The 21,566-nt window shown below is 45.2% G+C and overlaps 2 protein-coding genes across 13 annotated transcripts in view; one reads left to right on the top strand and one right to left on the bottom strand.

The window, feature by feature from the left end:
• Nucleotides 1–21,566, top strand: part of DUSP16 (dual specificity phosphatase 16) — a 126,230-nt gene that overhangs the window by 70,698 nt on the left and 33,966 nt on the right. For 9 of the 11 annotated variants that reach the window (XM_082348833.1, XM_082348832.1, XM_082348836.1 and 6 more), the window contains 3 exons: nt 1,093–1,252; nt 6,415–6,538; nt 10,074–11,356. In XM_082348833.1, the coding sequence (XP_082204959.1) occupies nt 1,093–1,252; nt 6,415–6,538; nt 10,074–11,235 (1,446 nt within the window). In that variant the 3' untranslated portion in view covers nt 11,236–11,356. Of the gene's footprint in view, nt 1–1,092; nt 1,253–6,414; nt 6,539–10,073; nt 14,104–21,566 lie in introns of those variants that run through there. The other 2 variants (XR_014232980.1, XR_014232981.1) reach the window with 1 other exon arrangement.
• Nucleotides 19,790–21,566, bottom strand: part of BORCS5 (BLOC-1 related complex subunit 5) — a 97,244-nt gene continuing 95,467 nt past the window's right edge. For both annotated transcript variants that reach the window (XM_082348900.1, XM_082348899.1), the window contains exon 4: nt 19,790–20,477. In XM_082348900.1, the coding sequence (XP_082205026.1) occupies nt 20,247–20,477 (231 nt within the window). In that variant the 3' untranslated portion in view covers nt 19,790–20,246. The remainder of the gene's footprint in view (nt 20,478–21,566) is intronic.

Below are 21,566 nucleotides of genomic sequence, written 5' to 3'. Positions count from 1 at the left end.
AAGACACAAAGATGGCCAACAGGCATATGGAAAGATGTTCAGTATTGCTAATCATTAGAGAGATGCAGATCAAAACTACAATGAGGTATCACCTCACACTCGTCAGAATGGTCATCATTATAAAGTCTACAAATAATAAATGCTGGAGAGGGTATGGAGAAAAAGGAACCCTACTACACTGTTGGCGGGAAGGTAAATTGTTACAGCAACTACAGAGAACAGTATGGTGGTTCCTTAAAAAACTGAAAATAGAGCTACCTTATGATCCTGCAATCCTACTCCTGGGCATATATCTGGAGAAAACCATAATTTGAAAAAAATACACACAACCCACTGTTCATTGCAGCACTATTTACAATAGCCAAGACGTGGAAGCAACCTAAGTGCCCATTGACAGATGAATGGTTAAAGAAGATGTGGTGTATATAGTATAGTATAATATAATATGTAATATAATGGAATACTATTTAGCCATATAAAGGAACGAAATAATGCCATTTGCAGCAACACGGTTGGACCTAGAGATTATCATATTAAGTGAAGCGAGTCAGAGAAAGACAAATATGATATCACTTATATGTGGAATCTAAAAAGAAAAAAGGATACAAATGAACTTATTTACAAAACGGAAATAGACTCACAGGCATAGAAAACAAACTTATGGTTACCAAAGGGGAAAGGTGGTAGGGAGGGATAAATTAGGAATTTGGGATTAACATATACACACTACTATATGTAAAATAGATAAACAACAAGGACATACTGTATAGCACAGGGAACAGTACTCAGTATCTTATAATAACCTATAATGGAAAAGAAACTAAATATATATATATATGTATAACTGAATCACTTTGACATACAATTGAAACTAACACAACATTGTAAATTAACTATACTTCAGTTTTAGATTCTGCTTTAAACTTAAGTCTTTACATGTCATTGTGCTAGGTTTATTGGATTTCACTGATTGAATGTAGTCTGATTGTTTCAAGGAAACTAGTCATTTTAATCATTATGCTAAACTTTTCTCTTTAAAAATGATCATGCTAGTATGTTATTAGTTACTTTAATTGCTCTTTCCCTCCCTAGGAGCTGATGCAACAGAATGGGATTGGTTATGTGTTAAATGCCAGCAACACCTGTCCCAAGCCTGACTTTATCCCTGAATCTCATTTCCTGCGAGTGCCTGTGAACGATAGCTTTTGTGAGAAAATTTTGCCATGGTTGGACAAATCAGTAGATTTCATTGGTGAGTAGCTCAAGTAATATTACAAGCCCTTTGGGTTATAGTCTCATGTAGAGGTGTATCCCTGCCTCCCTTCCTCCCCTTTTTTTTTCATTAGAGAAAAGGAACCTATTTCATACAGTTCAGAAGTCTGAAAACACATGATGCTGCTTATCTCGTTTAGTGGCCAAGGTGATGTGTGTGTGCCATGCCATCCCTAAGGGACTAGCCTTGTGACATCCTAGCTAACTTTAACACTACCAGGGTTAAGCCTAATGGGATCTGTGATTATGTATTGGCAAGTGTTTGAAAATCGGTTGAACTTTTGGGATTAAACTTTTTACCCACTTCGTCAAATCCTATAAAAGACTTTTGGAAACTGTGGTGGCATTCCTTAAACTGTTTCTGCCTTGCTGCTATGTTTTCCCCAGAGAAAAGTCAAATCCTGTGAAAACAAATCCCATTACATTTAAAGTCTTTATGTCACAAGATTCCTAAGCCTCAGTCCGTGTGCCAGTAATTTCAAGTAGTATTGGATCTAATGAAATTCCAACACACACACACACACACACACTCACACACACACACACACACACTCACACACACACTCACACACACACTCACACACACACTCACACACACACACACACTCACACACACACACACACACTCACACACACACACACACACTCACACACACACACACACACACACACACACACACACACACACACACTCTAATACTTGTGTGGTCATTCCTTGGCATTGTCTGTGACAGGTTTGTTCTGCTCACTGGGCCCGTCAGCCCTGGAGCCTCCCTGACTCCCAGCTTCTGGCGCTGTTGTGACATTTTGGTGCCTCGGGATCAGGTCTGCTGGTAGGAAATCGATGATGTGTATTTGAAATGTGGTTTTGGTGGAAAGTGGCTAAACCGAGGAGACGCGTTCTTTGCTCTTGAGCAGCATAACAGGGTGTGACTCTTGATGTCCGTGTGAAGAGTTTTCGTTAGTTTTCCCCCTAGTCACACAAGTTTGAGTACCCTCATCCATAATTAAATACTCTGAATTGGTTACTGAAAGTTCAAAAAAAAAAGAACTAGTTCCTTTTAAACAGTAAAACTATGTAAATTAAGCCCCTCACTATATCCTTTCATCTGCGAGAGGAATTTTCTAGACAGTGCTTTTGGAACTTCGGGCAATTCTGAAACAGATCTCTTTTTTTCAAGATTTCAGATTGCCAAGTCGTCTCCTCTTTAATTGGCATGCATTCTGTGAAACACCTGAAGATAAATGGCTTGATAATTCACATTAAAATAATCACAAACAAAACTCCCCAAATTAATCCTTCCCACTATTCTACTTCTAGGAAATATTCAGCATATCGTTCAACGTTTGCCTCTTTAAAAGACGACAGTTATAGTTAATGTTCCCATTGCATGTCACATTGATCCAGAGATGACTGGCTCTAATTTCAGCTAAAAGTGCGATTTCAGAATCTATTTAGAATAGAACCTGATTCTGTTAAGTCATGACAATGTCTAAGCTTTAGGAGGTTGGTAGAAAAGAGAGAATATGAATAACTTTGCCCCCAGCTTACTTTCTTCTTTCATTGGAGCTCTTGGCCACTTTTAATTCCTACAAAAGGAATTTTACCATGTTGCTGGTTGGTGAAATACCCACCCAAATACGTATCGTGATTTATTGTATATCTGAAGATATTTTCACTTACCAGTAGTTCACTTGCTTGGCCCTGTTTACTGTGAGGGCCACCATCCTTTTCCCACCCAGACGATCCAGGGCAACACGTCCAGCCCACTGTGGAGTTCAGCCCATGTTCACTACAGTTGCTAGTCTCGTCCAGGCTGTTTTAAGCTATGGTTAGTCATGGCAGAGAATATAATTTGAAGACATACCCTCATACCAGCACTTAATAACTTACAGGCTCATACTTTTTATTATTCAGGTTAAATTTCAATAAGTTTGTTTGTTCAGTAAGGTTTGTTGGAAGGACGCAGCTTTCATGGGGTGTTGCCTTTACTCCTAGTGGACGCAGGCAGCGGCGAGCGCGTTTACCCGTCTGTGCCCCGAGTCACTGCCCAGGGCCCCCGGCCCAGCTGGCTGCTCGCACGGGCTCCTGCTCCGCCTCACCCACCGCAAACTCAGGGCTTCTGTAGGCAATCCGGGGAGGTAATTAAGAGTATGCGCTTTGGAGCCAAACTGTATTTGATTATCAGTTAAGTGATTCCAGGTGAGTTACTAAAACTTCTGTTCCTCAGTTTCCTGATCTGGAGACTAAAGATAATGTTTCTACCTTTCAGGGATGTTGTTCGGATTGAAATAGATGATGCATGTAAAACACCTTGCAAGGTGCCTGACGCATAATTGGCTCTAATAAATAGTAGCTTTATTTTAAAAATTATCTAAGTCCTTTTCTGTTTTTTCTTAGAGCTGTACTCTGTCACCTCTGTTATTTCTTCCTTCTTTTTAGCCTCTTTAACTTCTCCCTGTCACTGACTCCCTCTTAACCCATTTCATTTGTTATCCTCTCTCTCTTTTTTAACCTAGAATTGATAAAACAGAAAAAACTGAAAAATAGATAAAATTGAAAAAATAGATATATCTTGTTTAATTCCTGGATTGTTGTAGTGGCAACCTGCTTTTTTTTATTTCCAGTTTTCCCCTTCAGTGCCTTCTTGTTGCCCCCTATTCAGGAACCTGCAGAGGCTCCTTAAGTGCCTTGAGTCCTTAGCCCAACATTCCCAGACTCTCCAACACCTGCTTCCCACCTCTGACCCCTCCTCTCCGGTCACTTCCCGCCCAGCGTGCACCAGCCAAGGCTGTTTTCTGAGTGGTTGTCCAGCCCCACCGTGGGTCTTTCTCAAATGTTTCCCTTCTCCTCTCCGCCAGGTCGACAGGTATTACCTCCTTTGCCTTAAGAGACTCAGTTTAGCACTCAATTCTGCCAAGAAATGTGTTCTAATGAACCCCACTTCAGTATAATCACTTTTTAGTTAGATTTTTAAAATATATCATCAAAGCAGTTGTAATTGTAAAAACAGTATAAGTACCACGCGGAACATTTGAAAAAGAAACCTGTAACCTCAACGTCCTAACGCATCTGTTATCATTGCTTTATTTCCTTCCAGCCTTTTTCGAATTTTTTATAAAGATTACCTTTTAAAATATGTATCGGTCAGCCAGCCAGTATTTACTGGGTTCACACTGTGTGCTCAGTGTTAAACCCTTTGGGGGAGTGTTAGAAGCAAGACCCTTCTTGGTCCTCCTAGTCTAGTTTCGCGATAATTATTAAAAATGATGAGAGAGTACTGTCAACATTAAAAAAATATTTAAAGCCAGCCTCCTTCCAATAAGAATTTGAAGCAGCTTACAGTAAGAGGTCGGGCTCAAAAGATAACACACATGCACACACGTACCCATTAAAGTGGGACAGAAGGGCAAGAACCAGGTAATATGGGACTAGGAAAGGCACAGTAAAATCTGCATTACAGTTATCTCTTGAAATTGAGTGAACACCTTAGCTTTGGGCTTCTTAGCAGCCAAGGTGAAAGAGGAAATACTAACAGTAGTATAGGCTAAATACTGAATAGTTGCTAGGAGGAAGAGAGCTGTGTAGCCCAGGAAGGCTTGGACTTTACGTACATGTGTTTATATACTGTTAGGTTGTATAGCGTGTCCTTTTTTCTTTGTTTCAATGTTGTTTTGTGTTCGTTTGTTATTGTTTTATTGTGTTTGATTTCCCTGTCTAAAGGGAAGCTGCTTGATTGTTCATGTAGTACCTTAAAGCTCTATGGTGTTTTGTACATAACAAACAATAAGTCCTATACGTTGGGAATTTGTTATATGTATAACAGAGGTGGTGAGATTGAAGTGTTATTGTATTGTATATTGTATCATTCAGCTGCCAGAGCAGATTCCCTGGATACCTTGTTAATTACAAGAACTTTAACATAAGGTTTGGTAAACTTTTGGTAGTTATCAATGAAAACAAGGATGAAAAGGGAAGAATTTAGCTCATGGCAGCAGCGTGCAGGTAAAGGGTAAGCACATACGTAATTGTTCAGATATAAGGTAGTCACTGTACTGGCTAAAATGGTAGTTGCTTCCAGGCTGTGGGATAACTTCATCCATGTCCACGAGAAAGCTTTTAAAGCTCACCTACAGTGAGAGATGGCAGTACCGTGCGATCGAATTTCCTTGGTTCTTGGTTCTAACAGTGTCCACGAGTCCTTCTACCATGTTACGGGGAATTAGCATGATGCAGTCAGACAGTATCTCTTGGATATCAAGGAAGAGGTCAGAGTTCCCTTGGTCCTCATTAAGGTGACCTACTGAAACTGATTCATGGTACACACATGGCTTCTTCTTAAATTCAGCAAGTAAAGTTAAGTGAGCCACTTTATGACACACAGAAAAGTCTCCCAGAGAAAGATAGGGAAATTATAGGAAGGTGGATTCTGTGAGTCGGCATTTTACAAATTGCTTGACTTGGCGTCTCTTTGCGTCGTGATGTGGTATCACTGTGATTAAGTCTCTCCCCGTCCCCACCTCCCTGCTTTTTACACAGTTAATGTGTGTCGCATATGTTTAAAATGAAAAAAAATTTTTTTAATTTAATTGCTCATATATATCAAATCATTATGTCATACACCTAAAGTACAATGTTATATGTCAATTATATCTCAAAACTGGAAAAAAATGTATCTCTTACGTAATTCGAAAAAAACTTAACTATCAGACAACATAGGTAAACAAAATATTAGCTAAATCTTAGGATTTTGGATGTTATTTTCTTTATACTATTCTGTATTTCTGAAGTTTTCTACACTAAACAAGTAGAATCACGTGATCACAATGTGTGATTTATACTCAGGGAAAGTTATTAAAATAATGTAAAAAATACATGGTGAAGAGTACTGAATAAGAGGCAAACTGAGTTAGGGACACATTGTTTATTAACACATGTGGACCTTCATTGTTCTATATGTAAATCGTGGGGAAATCATCTTCCCCTACCTCCTTAAAAGAATATTGAAAGGAAAAATAGGTACATAGATGGGCTTTACTTCGAGTTGCCAGATGAAAGACATTGTGTGAGTAAATGGAAATAAGATTTCACTGCTGAACAAAGTTGTCATTAATGACCCTTTCTGAATCTGACTCATACAGAGAAAGCAAAAGCCTCCAATGGATGTGTCCTAGTGCACTGCTTGGCAGGGATCTCTCGCTCTGCCACCATCGCCATCGCCTACATCATGAAGAGGATGGATATGTCCTTGGATGAAGCTTACAGGTGAGGACAGGAACATGCCCTGCGAGACTGGCTTCTCCTTTGACCTGAAGCATGAGAAGACGTGGAGGGGGTGGGGAGAGGGTGGTGGTGACCACGTTAAAGCAGATCATGATGATTTTAGTTACACTCTTTACAGGTGACTGGATTTTTAAATGGTTTTTCAAAGACTGGAGAAAAATGCATTTTTATCATTTAGCACTAATTCTGTGCTCACATGTATCAAGTCCATCCTCAGCTACTTTTTAAGTTTAAGGAAGAGCAAATACAGAGATCTCCATCCTGTTACTTGAGTTTATATCTTTGCCTAGTTGGGGAAATATCATTTGTTCTAATTTACACATGAGAAAGAAACGCTCCAGGAGAATACTCATTATAGAATTCCTACCGTGCTTCAGATTTTGTGTCTCTTTCACTGTGGAAAAATCCCAATATATGCAAGTATAAAACCAAATAATTGTCAAACTCCATTCGTTGAGTAGAATTTCCTGCAATCTAGAGTTGCTTAGATTTTTTTAAAAATTTTATTGAAGTACATAGTTGATTTACAGTGTTGTGTTAAGTTCTGCTATACAGCAAAGTGATTCATTTATACATACATATATTCTTTTCATATTCTTTTCCGTGTGGTTTATCACAGGATGTTGAATATTGCTCCCTGGGCTATACAATAGGACCTTGTTGTTTATCCATCCTATATGTAATAGTTTGCATCTGCTAATCCCAGACTCCCAATCCTTCCCTCTCCCACACCCCCTCAGCAACCACAAGTCAGTTCTGTATGTCTGTGAGTCTATTTCTGTTTCATAGATATGTTCACTTGTGTCATATTTTAGATTCCACATATAAGTGATATCATATGGTATTTGTCTTTCTCTTTCCGACTTACTTCAGTTAGTATGATAATCTCTAGGTCCATCCATGTTGGTGCAAATGGCATTGTTTCATTCTTTTTTATGGTTAACATTCCATTGTATGTATGTATGTGTGTGTGTGTATGCCACATCTTCTATATCCTTTCATCTGTTGATGGACATTTAGGTTGTTTCCATGTCTTGGCTATTGTGAATAGTGCTGCTGTGAACATAGGGGTGCATGTATCTTTTCAAATTATGGTTTTGTCTGGGGATATGCCCAGGAGTGGGACTGCTGGATCATATGGCAACTCTAGTTTTAGTTTTCTTGAGGAACCTCCATACTGTTCTCCATAGTGGCTGCACCAATTTACATTCCCACCAACAGTGTAGGAGGGTACCCTTTTCTCCACACCCTCTCCAACACGTATTTGTAGACTTAATGATGGTCATTCTGACCTGTGTGAGGTGATAACCTCATTGTAGTTTTGATTTGCATTTCTCTAATAATTAGCGATGATGAGCATCTTTTTCATGTGCCTATTGGCCATCTGTGTGTCTCCTTTGGTGAAATGTCTATTTAGGTCTTCTGCCCATTTTTTGATTGGGGTTTTTTTTTTTTTGTTATTGAATTGTACGAGCTATTTGTATATTTTGGAAATTAAGCCCTTTTTAGTCACATCATCATTTGCAAATATTTTCTCCCAGTCCATAGGCTGTCTTTTTATTTATGGTTTCCTTTGCTGTGCAAAAGCTTGTAAGTTTGATTAGGTCCCATTTGTTCATTTTTGCTTTTATTTCTATTGCCTTGGGAGACTGACCTAAGAAAACACTGGTACAATTTATGTTAGAGAATGTTTTGCCTATGTTCTCTTCTAGGAGTTTTATGGTGTCATGTCTTATACTTAAGTCTCTAAGCCATTTTGAGTTTATGTCTGTGTGTGGAGTGAGGGTGTGCTCTAACCTGATTTGCATGTGGCTGTGCATAGAGTTGCCCAGATTTTGAAGTGTATAATTTGGAGTGGGTTGCCTCCACCCCCCTTTCTCCAGGCAGAAGGCAGCCAGCGACAGCAGCACCGAGGACTGGGGTTGTGTTCAGGGACGCGTGAATCGGAGTCCTCTGTGTCGATAGAGGCGGTTAGTTTGCGTGTGATAAAGGATCAATAAATATAGGCACGTGGAGCCAGGCCTGCTGTAACAATTGGACTTTCTTCTAAAATTGGAAAATCTGGAAAAAAGAAATGAGCTACCTGAACAGCTTCTCACTTGAGGAAGGAACTGAGGAGGCGGGTCCTCCCTGTGTCCGCATCACTCCTCGTCCTCCACTCTGGCTTCTCCCTAAGGTCCTCCTGCACCCAGGAGAAACCAGCAGGGAAGCCACCCTTATATCCTGTTACGAGGTCTCATCACGAGGATCCTGTATTTAAACTTGTCACAGTTGAGGCAATTATTTCTGGCTTCATTAATTTGCTTTAGGTGACTGATTTCCAAGGAGTTTATTTTGGATTTTTCTCTTTCCTCCTGATCCAAATACAAATTTTCAGTGTAGTTGCGCTCCTGCATCTTCTGAGAAGTGTCTTAAGGGTCAGGGGCCACTAAAGAATATATCTACTATTTCTAAAGAGTCTCTGTTTCTACATGGAAACATAAAAGCTGTTTATTACTAGTTTTGATCCCTTGATGACTCTTTTTTAAACAAGGTGGTTACAGATATGAACCCCGACATCAGACCTGGTTTTTTTCTTTTTTAATATTTATTGATTTGGTTGCGCTGGGTCTTAGCTGTGCAGGTGGCGTCCTTAGTTGCGGCTTGCCGGCTCCTTAGTTGCGGCATGCATATGAGATCTAGTTCCCTGACCAGGGACTGAACCCGGGTCCCCTGCGTTGGGAGCGCCGAGTCTTAACCACTGCGCCACCAGGGAAGTCCCTAGACCTGGTTTTGAATCCCGGCACCATCCTTTGGTAGCTGTGTGATTTGGGGTAAGTCACCTAAGGACTCTCTGTATCTCTGTGATGGGGGTAACCACACCCACCTGACAGAGGGCAGTTTTGCGAGTTGCATGAGAGAATACTCTCTTTAGTGCATTAGCATAGTGCTTAGCAGACAGAGACCACTGTGTAGCTGGTTATTCTGTCAGTCACACTGAATCCGAAGGGAAGGAACTCGGAAGTGTGTGCTTTGATGCCCTGGCCATCTGATACTCTCTCTTTTGATCGTTAATTAAAAATGTGCAACGTCTTGAAGTGGCTGTGGGGCCTTTGATGTTGGGAGGCTGAAGGTGGCCCACGGCTGTTAAGCTGTACTTCTGGTGGCAGCGCCGGTCGGGGTGGGGGGGGGGGGAGCGGTGTCATCCCAGGCGGTGAGGCAAGAATCATCTCTTACCAGTTGCACGGGAAGCCTTGGGTCCTTGAAAATAAGGAGGCTCAACCTAGAACTTTAGGGGCCTGGCCCCCTGCTTCCTAGCACCTCCGGGCTCAGGCTGTAAAGCTCCCCGATGCAGAGGCCCTCCTCTCCTCCTTGACCCTCTGCCGGAAGTTTTAAACCAGCCACCTGACAAAGGTCTTGGGAGGGTCTCTCTGATGATTCCGTCTCAGCTCTTCACTTGCTGTAGCTTAATAACATTCTTAACGATAACAGGTAGTCGTCAGATTCAAGCCTTTTTGGTTTTTTCCTCTTTTCATAGATTTGTGAAAGAAAAAAGACCTACTATATCTCCGAACTTCAATTTTCTGGGCCAGCTGCTCGACTACGAGAAGAGGATTCAGAGCCAGACCGGAGCGGCGGGGCCCAAGAGCAAACTGAAGCTGCTGCACCTGGAGAAGCCAAGCGAGCCCGTCCCCGTCCCCGTCGCCGTCCCCACGGAGGGCGGGCAGGGAGGCCAGCCGCCCCTCGGGCCGCCCCGCGCCCGCCCCGCCGCCGCTCCCCCGGAGGCGGCGGGGCCCCGGCCTGCGCCCCCCGCCGCCCAGCCCTCGCCGCCCGACGACGGCCCCCTGGTCCAGGCGCTCAACGGGCTCCACCTGCCCGCGGACCGGCGGGAGGACAGCGGCCGCCTCAAGCGCTCCTTCTCCCTGGACATCAAGGCGGTGTCGCCGTCGGCCGGCGCGGCCGCGCCCCTGCGCGGTCTCTCCTCCCCGGAGGCGGCCCCGGAGGCCTACAAGCCCTCCTCCGCCCTGGAGGGCGCCGGCAAGCCGTGCCAGTTCTCCCCGGTGCGGGAGGTGTCGGAGCAGACGCCGGAGGCCAGCCCGGAGCGGGAGGAGGCCGGGCCCCCCCGGGGTCCCCAGCCTCCTAGGGCCCCCGAGGGCCAGGGCGCGCGGCCCCGCGCGGGGAGGCCGCTCCTGTCGCCCCTGCCCCGCAGCGGGAGCGTGGAGGACCACTGCCAGCCCCGCTTCCTCTTCGGCCTCTCGGCCAGCCAGCAGCACCTGGCCCCCTCCGCCGCCGCCGGGCTGGGCCTCGAGGGCTGGCACTCGGACATCCTGGCCCCCCAGCCCTCCGCCCCCTCCTTGGCCAAGAGCTGGTATTTCGCCCCTGAGCCCACTCACTTCTACTCGGCCTCGGCCGTCTACGGAGGCCACGCCGGCCCCCCGGCCTTCAGCTGCGGCCAGCTGCCCGCCTGCGGCGGCGACCCGGGCCACTCCGTGCGCCGGCGGCAGAAGCCCAGCGACAGGGCCGACTCCCGGCGCAGCTGGCACGAGGAGAGTCCCTTCGAGAAGCAGTTCAAACGCAGAAGCTGCCAGATGGAGTTTGGCGAGAGCATCATGTCCGAAAACCGGTCGCGGGAGGAACTGGGGAAGGTGGGCAGCCAGTCGAGCTTTTCAGGCAGCATGGAAATCATCGAGGTCTCCTGAGAAGAAAGACACTTGTGACTTCTATGGACAGTTTTTTTCCTCGTTCACAAAAAAATATTCCCTGTAAATCTGAAATATATATATGTACATACATATATATTTTTGGAAAATGGAGCTATGGTGTAAAAGCAAAACACGGACCAACACCGTCGTTCTAACATCTGCATTTGAGAGAGCAGCTAGTGTTTCTCTCAACACAAGTGGAAGGGCAGAGGCTAGCTTTCCCCCCAGGCACATGAAACAATTCCATGCAGTGGACTGCACATCCTCTCGTTCTTACTAAATCGAGTTCTATTTGGTGTCAGAGGACAGAAGCGCCCACCATTTTCTTGTCGTGCTACAAAGAGAGATCTCAAATACTAGTCCTGTCCGGTCCCTTCCATAGTGCACCTTAGCGCTGAGACTGAGCCAGCCTGTGGGTCGGGCGGGGAGAACCTATTAGGAACAGAACCTAATGGTAAATCCAAGAGAAATGACCACATCCAAAGCTGATTCACACACCCACGCGCACCTGACAGCCGAGCGATGCGAGAGCATCGTTCTGCTGACCGACCATTAGGGGCCTTGCCAAGATCTACTATAGAGCAACCCCAGTACCTCAGACGGAAAGTCGGGGCTTTCACCACTACCAGGCTTGGTGGCCCGTTTTCTAGGCATTGTGAACAGGCAGGTAGCTAGTCACCCCTTTCAGACCAATGCAGACGGTCTCTGCACACATCTCCAGTTGGGCCTGGAGGGAGGGCGTTCATTTGTTCTTTCTTCTCAGCTTTGTGAAGAAAGGAAGGAAGCGATCTAGGATCAACTGAACAGCCAGGAATCTGGCAGCATCACGATTTAAGCTAAGGCTGGGAGGCTAAACAAGTCTACCTCCCTCTTTATAAATCAAAGAGTTGTTCGAGATGGGGCTGTCAACCCTTTCAATGAAGGTCAGTTTCAAGCCAGACGTGACTTTATTCGGCAGCAGCACAGCAGCCACCGTCACGTCCTCAGCCGCGCTAGACAGCTTCCATTTCGGGTTCATCGCGCAGATGCGTTTTGGGAAAATGGAACGGTAAGGCAGAATTTCATAGGAAACTACCAGGAGGCAGAAAACCGCGGAAGGATTAGAGAAGGAACAGTTGCTGAGGAGACGCAGGAAACTTTTTCTCAGTGGTTTCTTCCCTTAGCATGCGACCAAGGTGGTATTTCTATAATTAGACTTTCATACTGATAGGGCTGAGAGAGGCTTTGGTAAGCAACGAATGTTCAGAGATAAACAGTGTAGGAAGGTGAGGAGAAGGTGGTTGAAGTTTGTTTCGTTGCAAGCAGAGCGGAAAGACACAGCCAAGCTGTTCTCAGAAACTAACCCCAGCATTTTTTAGTGGAACGGACATATCAGAGTGGAGCGGGACCAAGTGGTCTCAGTCCGTGACCTGCAATCACTATGGAATCAATCCTGGCAGCTGAAAAGAGGAGGTGATTAGAACAAGTACACAAGTGACAGTGCTTACCTGCTTTTAAACTTACGGGCTTGAGTTTCGTCAGCGACAGTCTGGTCCTGTTTTGAAGCCTTAGTTCACGTCAGCAGCTTTTTTTTAGGGTGGTGGGTGGGTGGTAGCAGTGTTCTTTACTGTAAGTGTAGCTAGTTGCTGACTCGTATCTCAGGTTTTTCTACGTGTGAGAAATGGACAGTCCTGTGAGTTGGATGTGACTTCATGTTTCCCATGGTGACTGCTAAAACCAGCATAGAATGACATGATTCAAAACCGACTTGATTGTGACGATTATGAGCTTCATAGAACATAACTGGTTATGCACAAATAATGGGCTATGATATGGGTATAAAATGAAGAGAGTAAACTGCGTAGGGAGTGCGTTGTTACCATACTGGAGAAGTTCTGTTAAGAGTGATTTAGCTTTTCTATATACATGTAAATTTTGGATGTAATCAGACATTATCAAGGTCTCACACAGTGATTTTCGATGTGTTATGTACACACGCACCAAACGTGTAACAGCTCCCTGCTTCCAGAGTCTGGTCACAACTGTGGAACGTTTTTGAGAAATGAAATTAACGGCTCCAGTGCTGTATGTTTCAGGAGGGTTGTGGGACTTGGTTTTAATGCGATCTCTGGGCGGAACTGGCCTTCCATCATTTGGGGTTTCTCTTGGCCACGGTCCCCTTCCTTCCTGTGACCGATGTGGTCCTGTGCTACACCCTTTGGTCCTTGATCACTAACGTCGAGTAATCAGCCCTTGGAATGGAGACTGCCCTGCCTGCCGAAGGGGCAGCCTCTCGGGCCAGCCCCAGAGCCACGCGGGAGGCTGAGGGCCGGGCAGGGCGGCGGCTGACTCTTTGCCGCGTGGAATCCGAGGGGGAGCCCTGGAGCCTACCAGGTGATACAGATGGTGATTTCATACGACAGAACTAGACTTCTACGTGAGAAATGCTGGAAAATGGTTTAGGACATTTGTAAAGTTAGGTGGGAAGACTGTATAAATGTTTAATATGAATATAGTGTTCTTTTGTAGTAAGGCAAGCTGTTGAATGGTTGAATTGTGCATTTCTCATTCTGATGTGTCATGAATGTTAATATGATGAAATAAAATCAAAACTGGTACCTGTTTATACATAAATATGAGAAAGGACCTCTCTCTACAGCATGTCCGAGTGGTGAAGGAGGCCTTGGTGGGACCTGGCCCGCTGTCCTCCCGCCGGAGGCATCAGCTGTGTCACGGGATCCATCATTCACAGGGAACACGCTCAGGCGCTAACAGTCTACGGCCATCGCCTTCATTCTTTAATGTGTACGCCAGACGCACAGTGTGGTGTAGAAACCTCCGATGACCTCAGGTTTGGTGACTGACTGAAACCAGACTAGGTATAAGGTAGGAAGAAAAAAGACCAGGTAAACATTTGTGGTGCATTTTAATGTAATATGTGGACGGTTTTATAATCCTTATAGGAAAAACTGAGGGAGAGTAGTTATTTAATGATCTGTTCTCCATCCTTGCCATGTACATCATGCCCAGTGTCACATAATGCTTATAAGGGACACTGGGCATGATGACTTATGAGACTAGAAGCTCAGCCTCATCAGGTTGTTAGTGAAGAATTAGGCATTAAAGGAATAAAGCATTTACCTTCAGCGCAAGCAGATGGGATAGTGGCGGTAAGAAGAATCACAGGTGACATCATTTAAGTTGGTTGTGAAAGGCTTCTGAGTTGAAGTTAGATGTAAGGAAATTTAAAAACAAGAAGGATTGGACTGGGTGAGTGAAGACCAGAAGAGCTGTCATGACTAGGACCTTGCCACAAAAAGGAGGTGGGCGTGGGATAGAGGAGGAGAGGGCATATGGAATAAATCTGCCTCGAGATGGGAGGTGGCAGGAGGCAGCAGGTGTCTCAGTGAGAGGCTTTGGATGGGAAGCTGTAGATGTTGGAAGGCCCGAAAGTCAAGCCAGTTACTACTTAAACGCAGACAGATCTGAGGGCCTCTTGGGGACCACCAGCCGCAGTAGGCTGGTGTCAAAGGACTAGTTTGGGTCTGACATCATCAGACCAGGGCTCAGGCTAAGGGGAAACGGGGAAGGTACAGATACTGGGACAAGTGAACAACACCTGGTTATCCTCAGAACCTTCACTGTCATTTTGTCTTAGATACTCCTATCTGGTGGTTTTCGCTTTCTGACACTAAGCAGATATGTTTTAGGTCTAGTAAACAAAATTTAGGTCTAGGTGCTTTTCTCTGAATATTACTCTTCTGCCTCTATCAATGAAAGAGGGAAGCAAGGTATTTCTTGCATTCTGTGGGGCCCATTCATCCTTGTACAGCAAAATTATACTTGGTTATATCTTTACAATGTTGCAAAATCAACTGGAGAATTACACCACCATCTTGGAAGATGTTTACAAGTCAATCATATTGTTGCAGTTTATGTGCATATAGATATCAAACTGGGTTTATGTAAAAACAAATTTCATTCCTTCGGTTCTGGCTAACACACCAGAGTCAGTTGGAAATGCTTTCCCATAGGACATGCAGAATGTTACCTTGTAGGAGGGTGTCATAGGCAAACAGGATAACTGGGAGAGGGTTAGCTCAGCTGTGGCCTGGGTTCTCTGGCCAGGGAAAGTATGACAGTTTCAAAGACTGAATTAAAAATACTTGGTTCACAGAAGCTTTTGGCATAAATCATGCTTCACTATATAGAAAAGGTAGCAGTAGGAATATGCCTTGATTGGTGAAGAAAATTAATCGTCAGTAAATTCTATCATGTCCTATGTTGACACTGATGACCCTGGACAAATTCCTAAGAGCAATGGACACACACACACACGCAGCTCACCGCATGAGATACTGCTCATACTAATAAGCAACTAGATTCAGTTGCCAAAAAAGTTTTAATGTTATGGTTTGAAGCATGTGAATAATTAAGTTATCTGGTTACCATTTCCCTCTGTAGTCACAACATTTGAATGGAAGGTACATGCCTCGTGTGTGTGCAAGAAATTCAGTGTTACTTATTATAAACCAATAAACAACAATGACATCTCTGAGGCACTATGTAGCTCTTAACAAAGGAATGAAAGTCAGGGTAGGGGAAAGAAAAGCAAAATTACTTCCCTCACAATTAAGAAAAAACATACACCGAAAAATTCCACAAGAAGAAAACATTTCCCTTCTCTCCACGCTGCCCTTCAATCTTTAGTATCAACATGATAAGTAATTTCCGACTGAATACTACATATCTGGGTTTAGCTGAGGTGTAAACAAAACAGGAAGACAAAATTTTCACTTACTCTAGGATTTTAATACGTGTTTGTTCACAGCTCTCATTACTGAAGATTCCTTGTTTTCCCTGGGATTTGCTAGGGGAAATGCCAAAGCTAAATAAGTTCTACAAATCAACCCAAAAGAGTAAGTGGCACATGTAGTTCCCCAGGGCCATTAGTTTACGTAGCCTTGGGAACAGCATGTTTATAATACCTATAATGTACCTTTTTCACACGTCGGAGGAGAAAGCAAAGAAATAAGCTAGAGAATGCTTTACCAAAGACAAACAAACCAAACCAATTTCTTGAGTGCACTTAGAATATGGAATCCTTAAAAACTCATTTCATCGAATATTCACTCTGGCAGAGAACATAAGTTACTAAGAATGATAAAACTTTGAGGGAAATAAAGATGTGAAATCTATAAAATCATTATAAAGCTGCCCATGAAATCTATCACTTGCTCTTAACCCCACAATTCATTTATTGTAAACTTATATGCACATAATACAAGGGGTGAAGGCCTTTCTACTGATCTTCCACTTCAACTAGTGAAACAAGGAGGCTGCAGTATAGCGGCCTGTTGGATGGGGTTCATCACTAGAGGTGAAGAGACTGACAAGCAGGACAGGTCCTTAAAGGAAGCGAGCCACTGACACCTGTCTAATTCATAGTTAACAAAAAGAAGGAAAGAAGCTCTCCCTTGGCAACTCAGAATTTAAAGTCACTACCAAGACCTAGGGCCACTGCTCAGACACAACAGGCAAAGATGCTCCTCACTGTTTCTCGAGGGTGATGTACCAGAACCGCAGACTTGGGATCTAAGAGCTGGAAGGGGCGTGAGACCCCACCCAGACCACCCTAGAGGGGGTGGAAACTTCCAGCCAGGGCTCTTTGACAACCCCAGGCAGCCTCCCCATCCCTGAAACATCCGGGAGCGTCCAGCTAGGTCACTGGTCATTAACCAACAGAGATCCAGCATTACTGTCTCTTGAAACAGGAAACCCCTCAGATTCCTAGAATCCATTGGAAAAAGTAAACTATTGAGGAGGGAAAAGTAAAATGTTACCAGTCAGGGTTCAATCAGAGAAGAACCACCAGGAATGATGTAGAATAAGGAGGTTGTTCAAGAGACTCACCTTAAGCAATTAATTAAAGGAGCTGATAAGAGTCCCTGTTGCGCTGTTTCTTCTTCACCAGGAGTCGCTGGGCAGGTGGTCCAGAAAACAGCTGGATGTGCAGTGGGGGATGGATGGTAAGTGGCGGAGAGCCAAGACACCTGAAGCCTGCAAGCAACAAGCTGGAACCACATCTGTCTCCCACCAGAACCCACGCTGGCTCTTCCCTTCTCTCAGCCCTCATCCTCCCTGCTGCAGAAGACCTACGGAGAAGTTAGTCCTCATACCCGGCCCGGGATCTGGAAAAGCTGAAGGCAGAGCTCTGTGGAGCCGGAGGAGCTGCTGCCCACACGGAAAGTGCAACAGGGCCTGACTGACAGCGACTTTCATCAAATACACATGGATGCTGCTTCAGTTCCACTGACAAATCTCATGCAAATTTCTCTTGTGGCCAACCCTAACCAAAAAGGAACAGGGAAGGGAATTCCAGGAAACATAACTCGACTTAGCCAAAGTTGATAATGTTGCGAAACCACCACATACCATAAATATTAAATTAACTAGAACTATTTCAAAACACATCAGATTTGCCTATTGTTCTTCTCTGCTTCTACCCAGGAATAAGCAGTCTATCTACTTTGGACCCAAATCTAAGTTAATATACCATGTTTTGTCTAATGTTTTTATAAGAAGGAAAAGAACTGGATGGAGCGCTGGCTGGCAGAGAAGTTCTGCACGCTGCGCGAGGTCACCTTTCTGCCACGTCCAGACCATCAGCTGCTGCAACACCGTTGAGAAAGCTCTGTCCTCGCAGGCTCAGTCTGCATGTCACTTTGTTATGTGCTTTTATTTGTAAATTGTATTAAGTGCAGTGAGGATAACGGAACGTGATCCCTGAGCTATTCTGACAGCTCTGTAGACAACCAGCCTTTCCTTCTTTGAAAGCTACAAGCATGTCTCTGTGTTCAGGGCCAGGTTCTGTATACTCCAGGAACTCAAAAAAAGACAATGATGGTTGAGGGCTGAAAAATGCCACTTTCTGTCAGTCTAGGGGAAGGGACTATGAGAATGCCTTTTATTAGTTTTTCAACTTTTCTGCCAGTTTGAAGTTAAAAAAAAAAAAAAGTGAAGTTAGGAAAAAATAGTAATTAGAGTAGGTGGGTACCTAGTCTAGCCACATCAGATATTAAAATGTATTGTGAAATTATAATAGTAAGACAGTGTGAAAAAACAAACAAAACCCAGCATGAAACAGTACGGAGACAGTACGGAGAGAAAGATCAACGGATCTGAATACAGTCCAGAACTAGATCCTCAATTACATGGGAATTTAATACACGAAAGGAGCACTGAACACAGTGGGGGGCGGGGGGCGGGAAATGCATTATTCGATAAATGTGGCTGCCTTCCCCTCCGTGACAGTTCCTAGAATAACCTTAGCTATTTAACAGGTTTCTAAAATTACAGAACATCTTTCTTGATTGTACTCTAATGAATTGCTCTAGGAGTGGTTTAAAGCCCCACTAAAATCCTGACCACCAAAGGCATTATAAAGACGAGCTTCTTTCACCAGAGTGGCCCAACAAACTCTAAAGGTCTAGCTCCCCACTTCCAATCCCGCCCTGGCTCCCTCAGACCCCTTTATCTCCTCTGGCTGGACGTCTCTACCCGCCTTCCTTCCTGATGGGTAAAGAAGCAGTTCCCAGAAGGTTGCCCTCTGAAGAAGGCAGATGCTGCCTTGGCCTCTTCCCTTGGCTCTGGTTTCCAACTTGCCTTTCCAGTTCAGAGGGAATGAGCAATCTTGATATTTTTTTGGTACTTAGAAAATGCTAGAAGCTATTGATTTTTTTCCTGTGTCTAAATTTTTTAAAATTATTTTTTCCATTTAGCTTGGAATGTTCATATTTCTGCTGTCATCCAGTTGTTTTATGCCCTACATTTTATCCCGGGTTCTAAGAACCTTACAAGATAGTGTTCAATCAAAATTCGAGGTTAGAATCAGATAAAGTTTAACTGAGAGATGCTAAACTAAGTGGGATCAATTTTAACCTTACAAATATGCCTCAGGCTGTTTGGACACAAAAAACACCCTCTGAGGTTTGGAGGAATCTAGGGACCCAGTGACCTCCCTAGATCCCCGGCTGCTGGTCTCCGTTTGCCTGCCCGGATCTGTTCGTACGTTCCACTTCTTTGCTGCTGCAATCTTTTCTTCCATTAGAACGTTTATCATGTGCAGAGTACTGCACCGAGTACTTTTGTGGTTACTCAAATTGCTTCATTTCCTAATCTCCCATAGAAATTCAGCAGCACTTGGGAGTTTTTCCTCTTCAGCCTTTTTTGTACCCCCGGCACAAGGCCTGGCCCATCCAGTGGGCTCCGTGGACGCCTGCTGGGTAAGCACTCTCCGCTCTGCTCCGCGAGTCTGCAAAGCTACTAAAGCAAATGAGGGCTAAAACCTGCCTCAAAAATTGGAGTCCTGCCAGCGCTGATGTAATAAGAGGAAACCTAAACTGTATCTGCATCAAGGAAACCAGTTATCAGTGGGAGATGAACCCGACCAGGCTGTGGAAAGGGAGTCTTCAGTTTCCGACGACGACACAGGAGGGGCACCCTAAGGTGACACAGGAGCAACGCCAGGCCAGATAAAGACTTGCTACGATGGAAACACAACACACACACCTGGATTAAATTAGTTCTTTATGTTTACAACCCACGAGACAGCCTACTGAGAAAAATTTCACAAAGGCGTCAAGGACACAGAGCTTCTTAAAATATTTCTCCCCTTCTCTTCATATTGTCAGTCTGCAAGCTAGACTAGATAATATACACTGTCAATTAAAAAAAAAAAAACTACGCAAAATAAAAATAAGTCCCAAGGCAGAGTTCTGTAAAGAATCCCTAATAGTTCAAACATTCCAACTTCGGTGACCACTGAGAGTAGGTCTGCTGGCTTTGCAGAGGGAGAGCGCGTCAAGGGAAGGGCTGGGGCATCGCAGTCTCCAGGGCGGCTGGACTGCTTCCCGTGCCCTCAGGGAGCGTCAACACCCCCCGTGGCCTTCGGTCACCTCTGACGCCTTTGGTTCCAAGCGTCCTGGGGCCCTGGCAGTCCCCGGGCCACAGCCGGTGGGGGGAGGCAGCTACAGCCTGAGCTCGCGGTCGGGCTTCATGCTGAAGGGCTCCAGGCGCTCGGCCTCGGGCAGCAGGCTGTTGAGCCGCTCCAGCAGCGGCACCGTCTGGTCGATGCCCATCTGGATGCGGCGCAGGATGGCCGACATCTCGTTGACCTTCTGGATCTGCTCGGCGTATTTGGCGTATCTTTTCTGGCGCTCCTGCATGAAGCTAAAGAGGGTTTCTACAGACAGATCCATCTGCAGGAGGGAGAGAAGTGAGACACATTCAATCCAGAGGAAACAAGGCCCGTCACGAGGCTGGGGGCTGAGCGCGAGGTGCGGAGCCCACAGGCCACGTGGGGGGCGACCAGCTTTGCAGGAAGCGGAATCGCTGGGCATAACAACCTTCCAGGACACGGCCTGACCGGCTGCTGCCCCAGAACCCTCTGCAGAGGGAGACTGGGATGACGGCCTCCAGCTCTGCCTTCTGGGAGCGTGAGGCATCTAGTCCTTGTTGAGACCCTGGGATTTGTAGCTCTTTCTCTCTACAGGAAAGAATCCTGGGCTCAGAAATCAGGCAGACCAAGGTTTGACTCCGGCTCTGCCACTTGAGTTGCTAATATGTATGCTTTCTGTCTCAGGCTTTTCATCTGCAAAAATCAGGGGGCTGATGGCAGACTTGCAGGGTTGCTGTGAGGACGAAACGAGATGACGAGACGTGCTCAGGACTCGGCTTTGTCCTCCCTCCTCCCTGGAGGCTGCAGACCGCAGTCACTCTGGGAGAGCTGCCTGGAGGGGGTGGCACTCCCCGCCAGAACCACAGATGCCAACCAAGTCAAGTCTATATACCATGCAGGGCAAACAGAGGACTGCTTCGTGCACCCTCCCCCCAGTCAAGCAAACTTGAGGCTCTGGGCTCCCCTTTTGTGACCTCTGTTCCTCCCCTGGCGAGGTTCTTTGGTACCTATCATCCGGATAAAAACAGGAGGAGGAGGGAACCGCCAGCGTGTCTGATGCCCGTACCCTCCTCTGCATGGACCCACATCCACTCCCTCCCCACTTGTTTCCTTCCCCAACCAGGGAGGGAACAGTCACACCCCCGAGACTCACGTTTCTGTCCCAAAGCTCAAATGCCACCTCAACCCTTCCTTCTTGTCTCTCCCAGGAGCACGGCCCTTCCCAACCCCAGCATCCAGCAAAGCACTGGCCCTCAACGCAAGTTACCGCAGAGCCTCCGAAAATGGTGTGATAAAGACAAAAACAAAACAAACACTCTAACATATAAGAGACCCAAGCCAGGGCACCGCCCCCCCCCCCCCAAAAATAACCAATTCTATTTTGACGTTG

Source organism: Balaenoptera borealis (assembly GCF_965194805.1).
Source record: "Balaenoptera borealis genome assembly, chromosome: 13".
In the NCBI taxonomy this organism is placed as follows: domain Eukaryota; kingdom Metazoa; phylum Chordata; class Mammalia; order Artiodactyla; family Balaenopteridae; genus Balaenoptera; species Balaenoptera borealis.
Note: the sequence above shows the minus strand (reverse complement) of the source record. Positions and strands in the feature narration are given on the sequence as shown.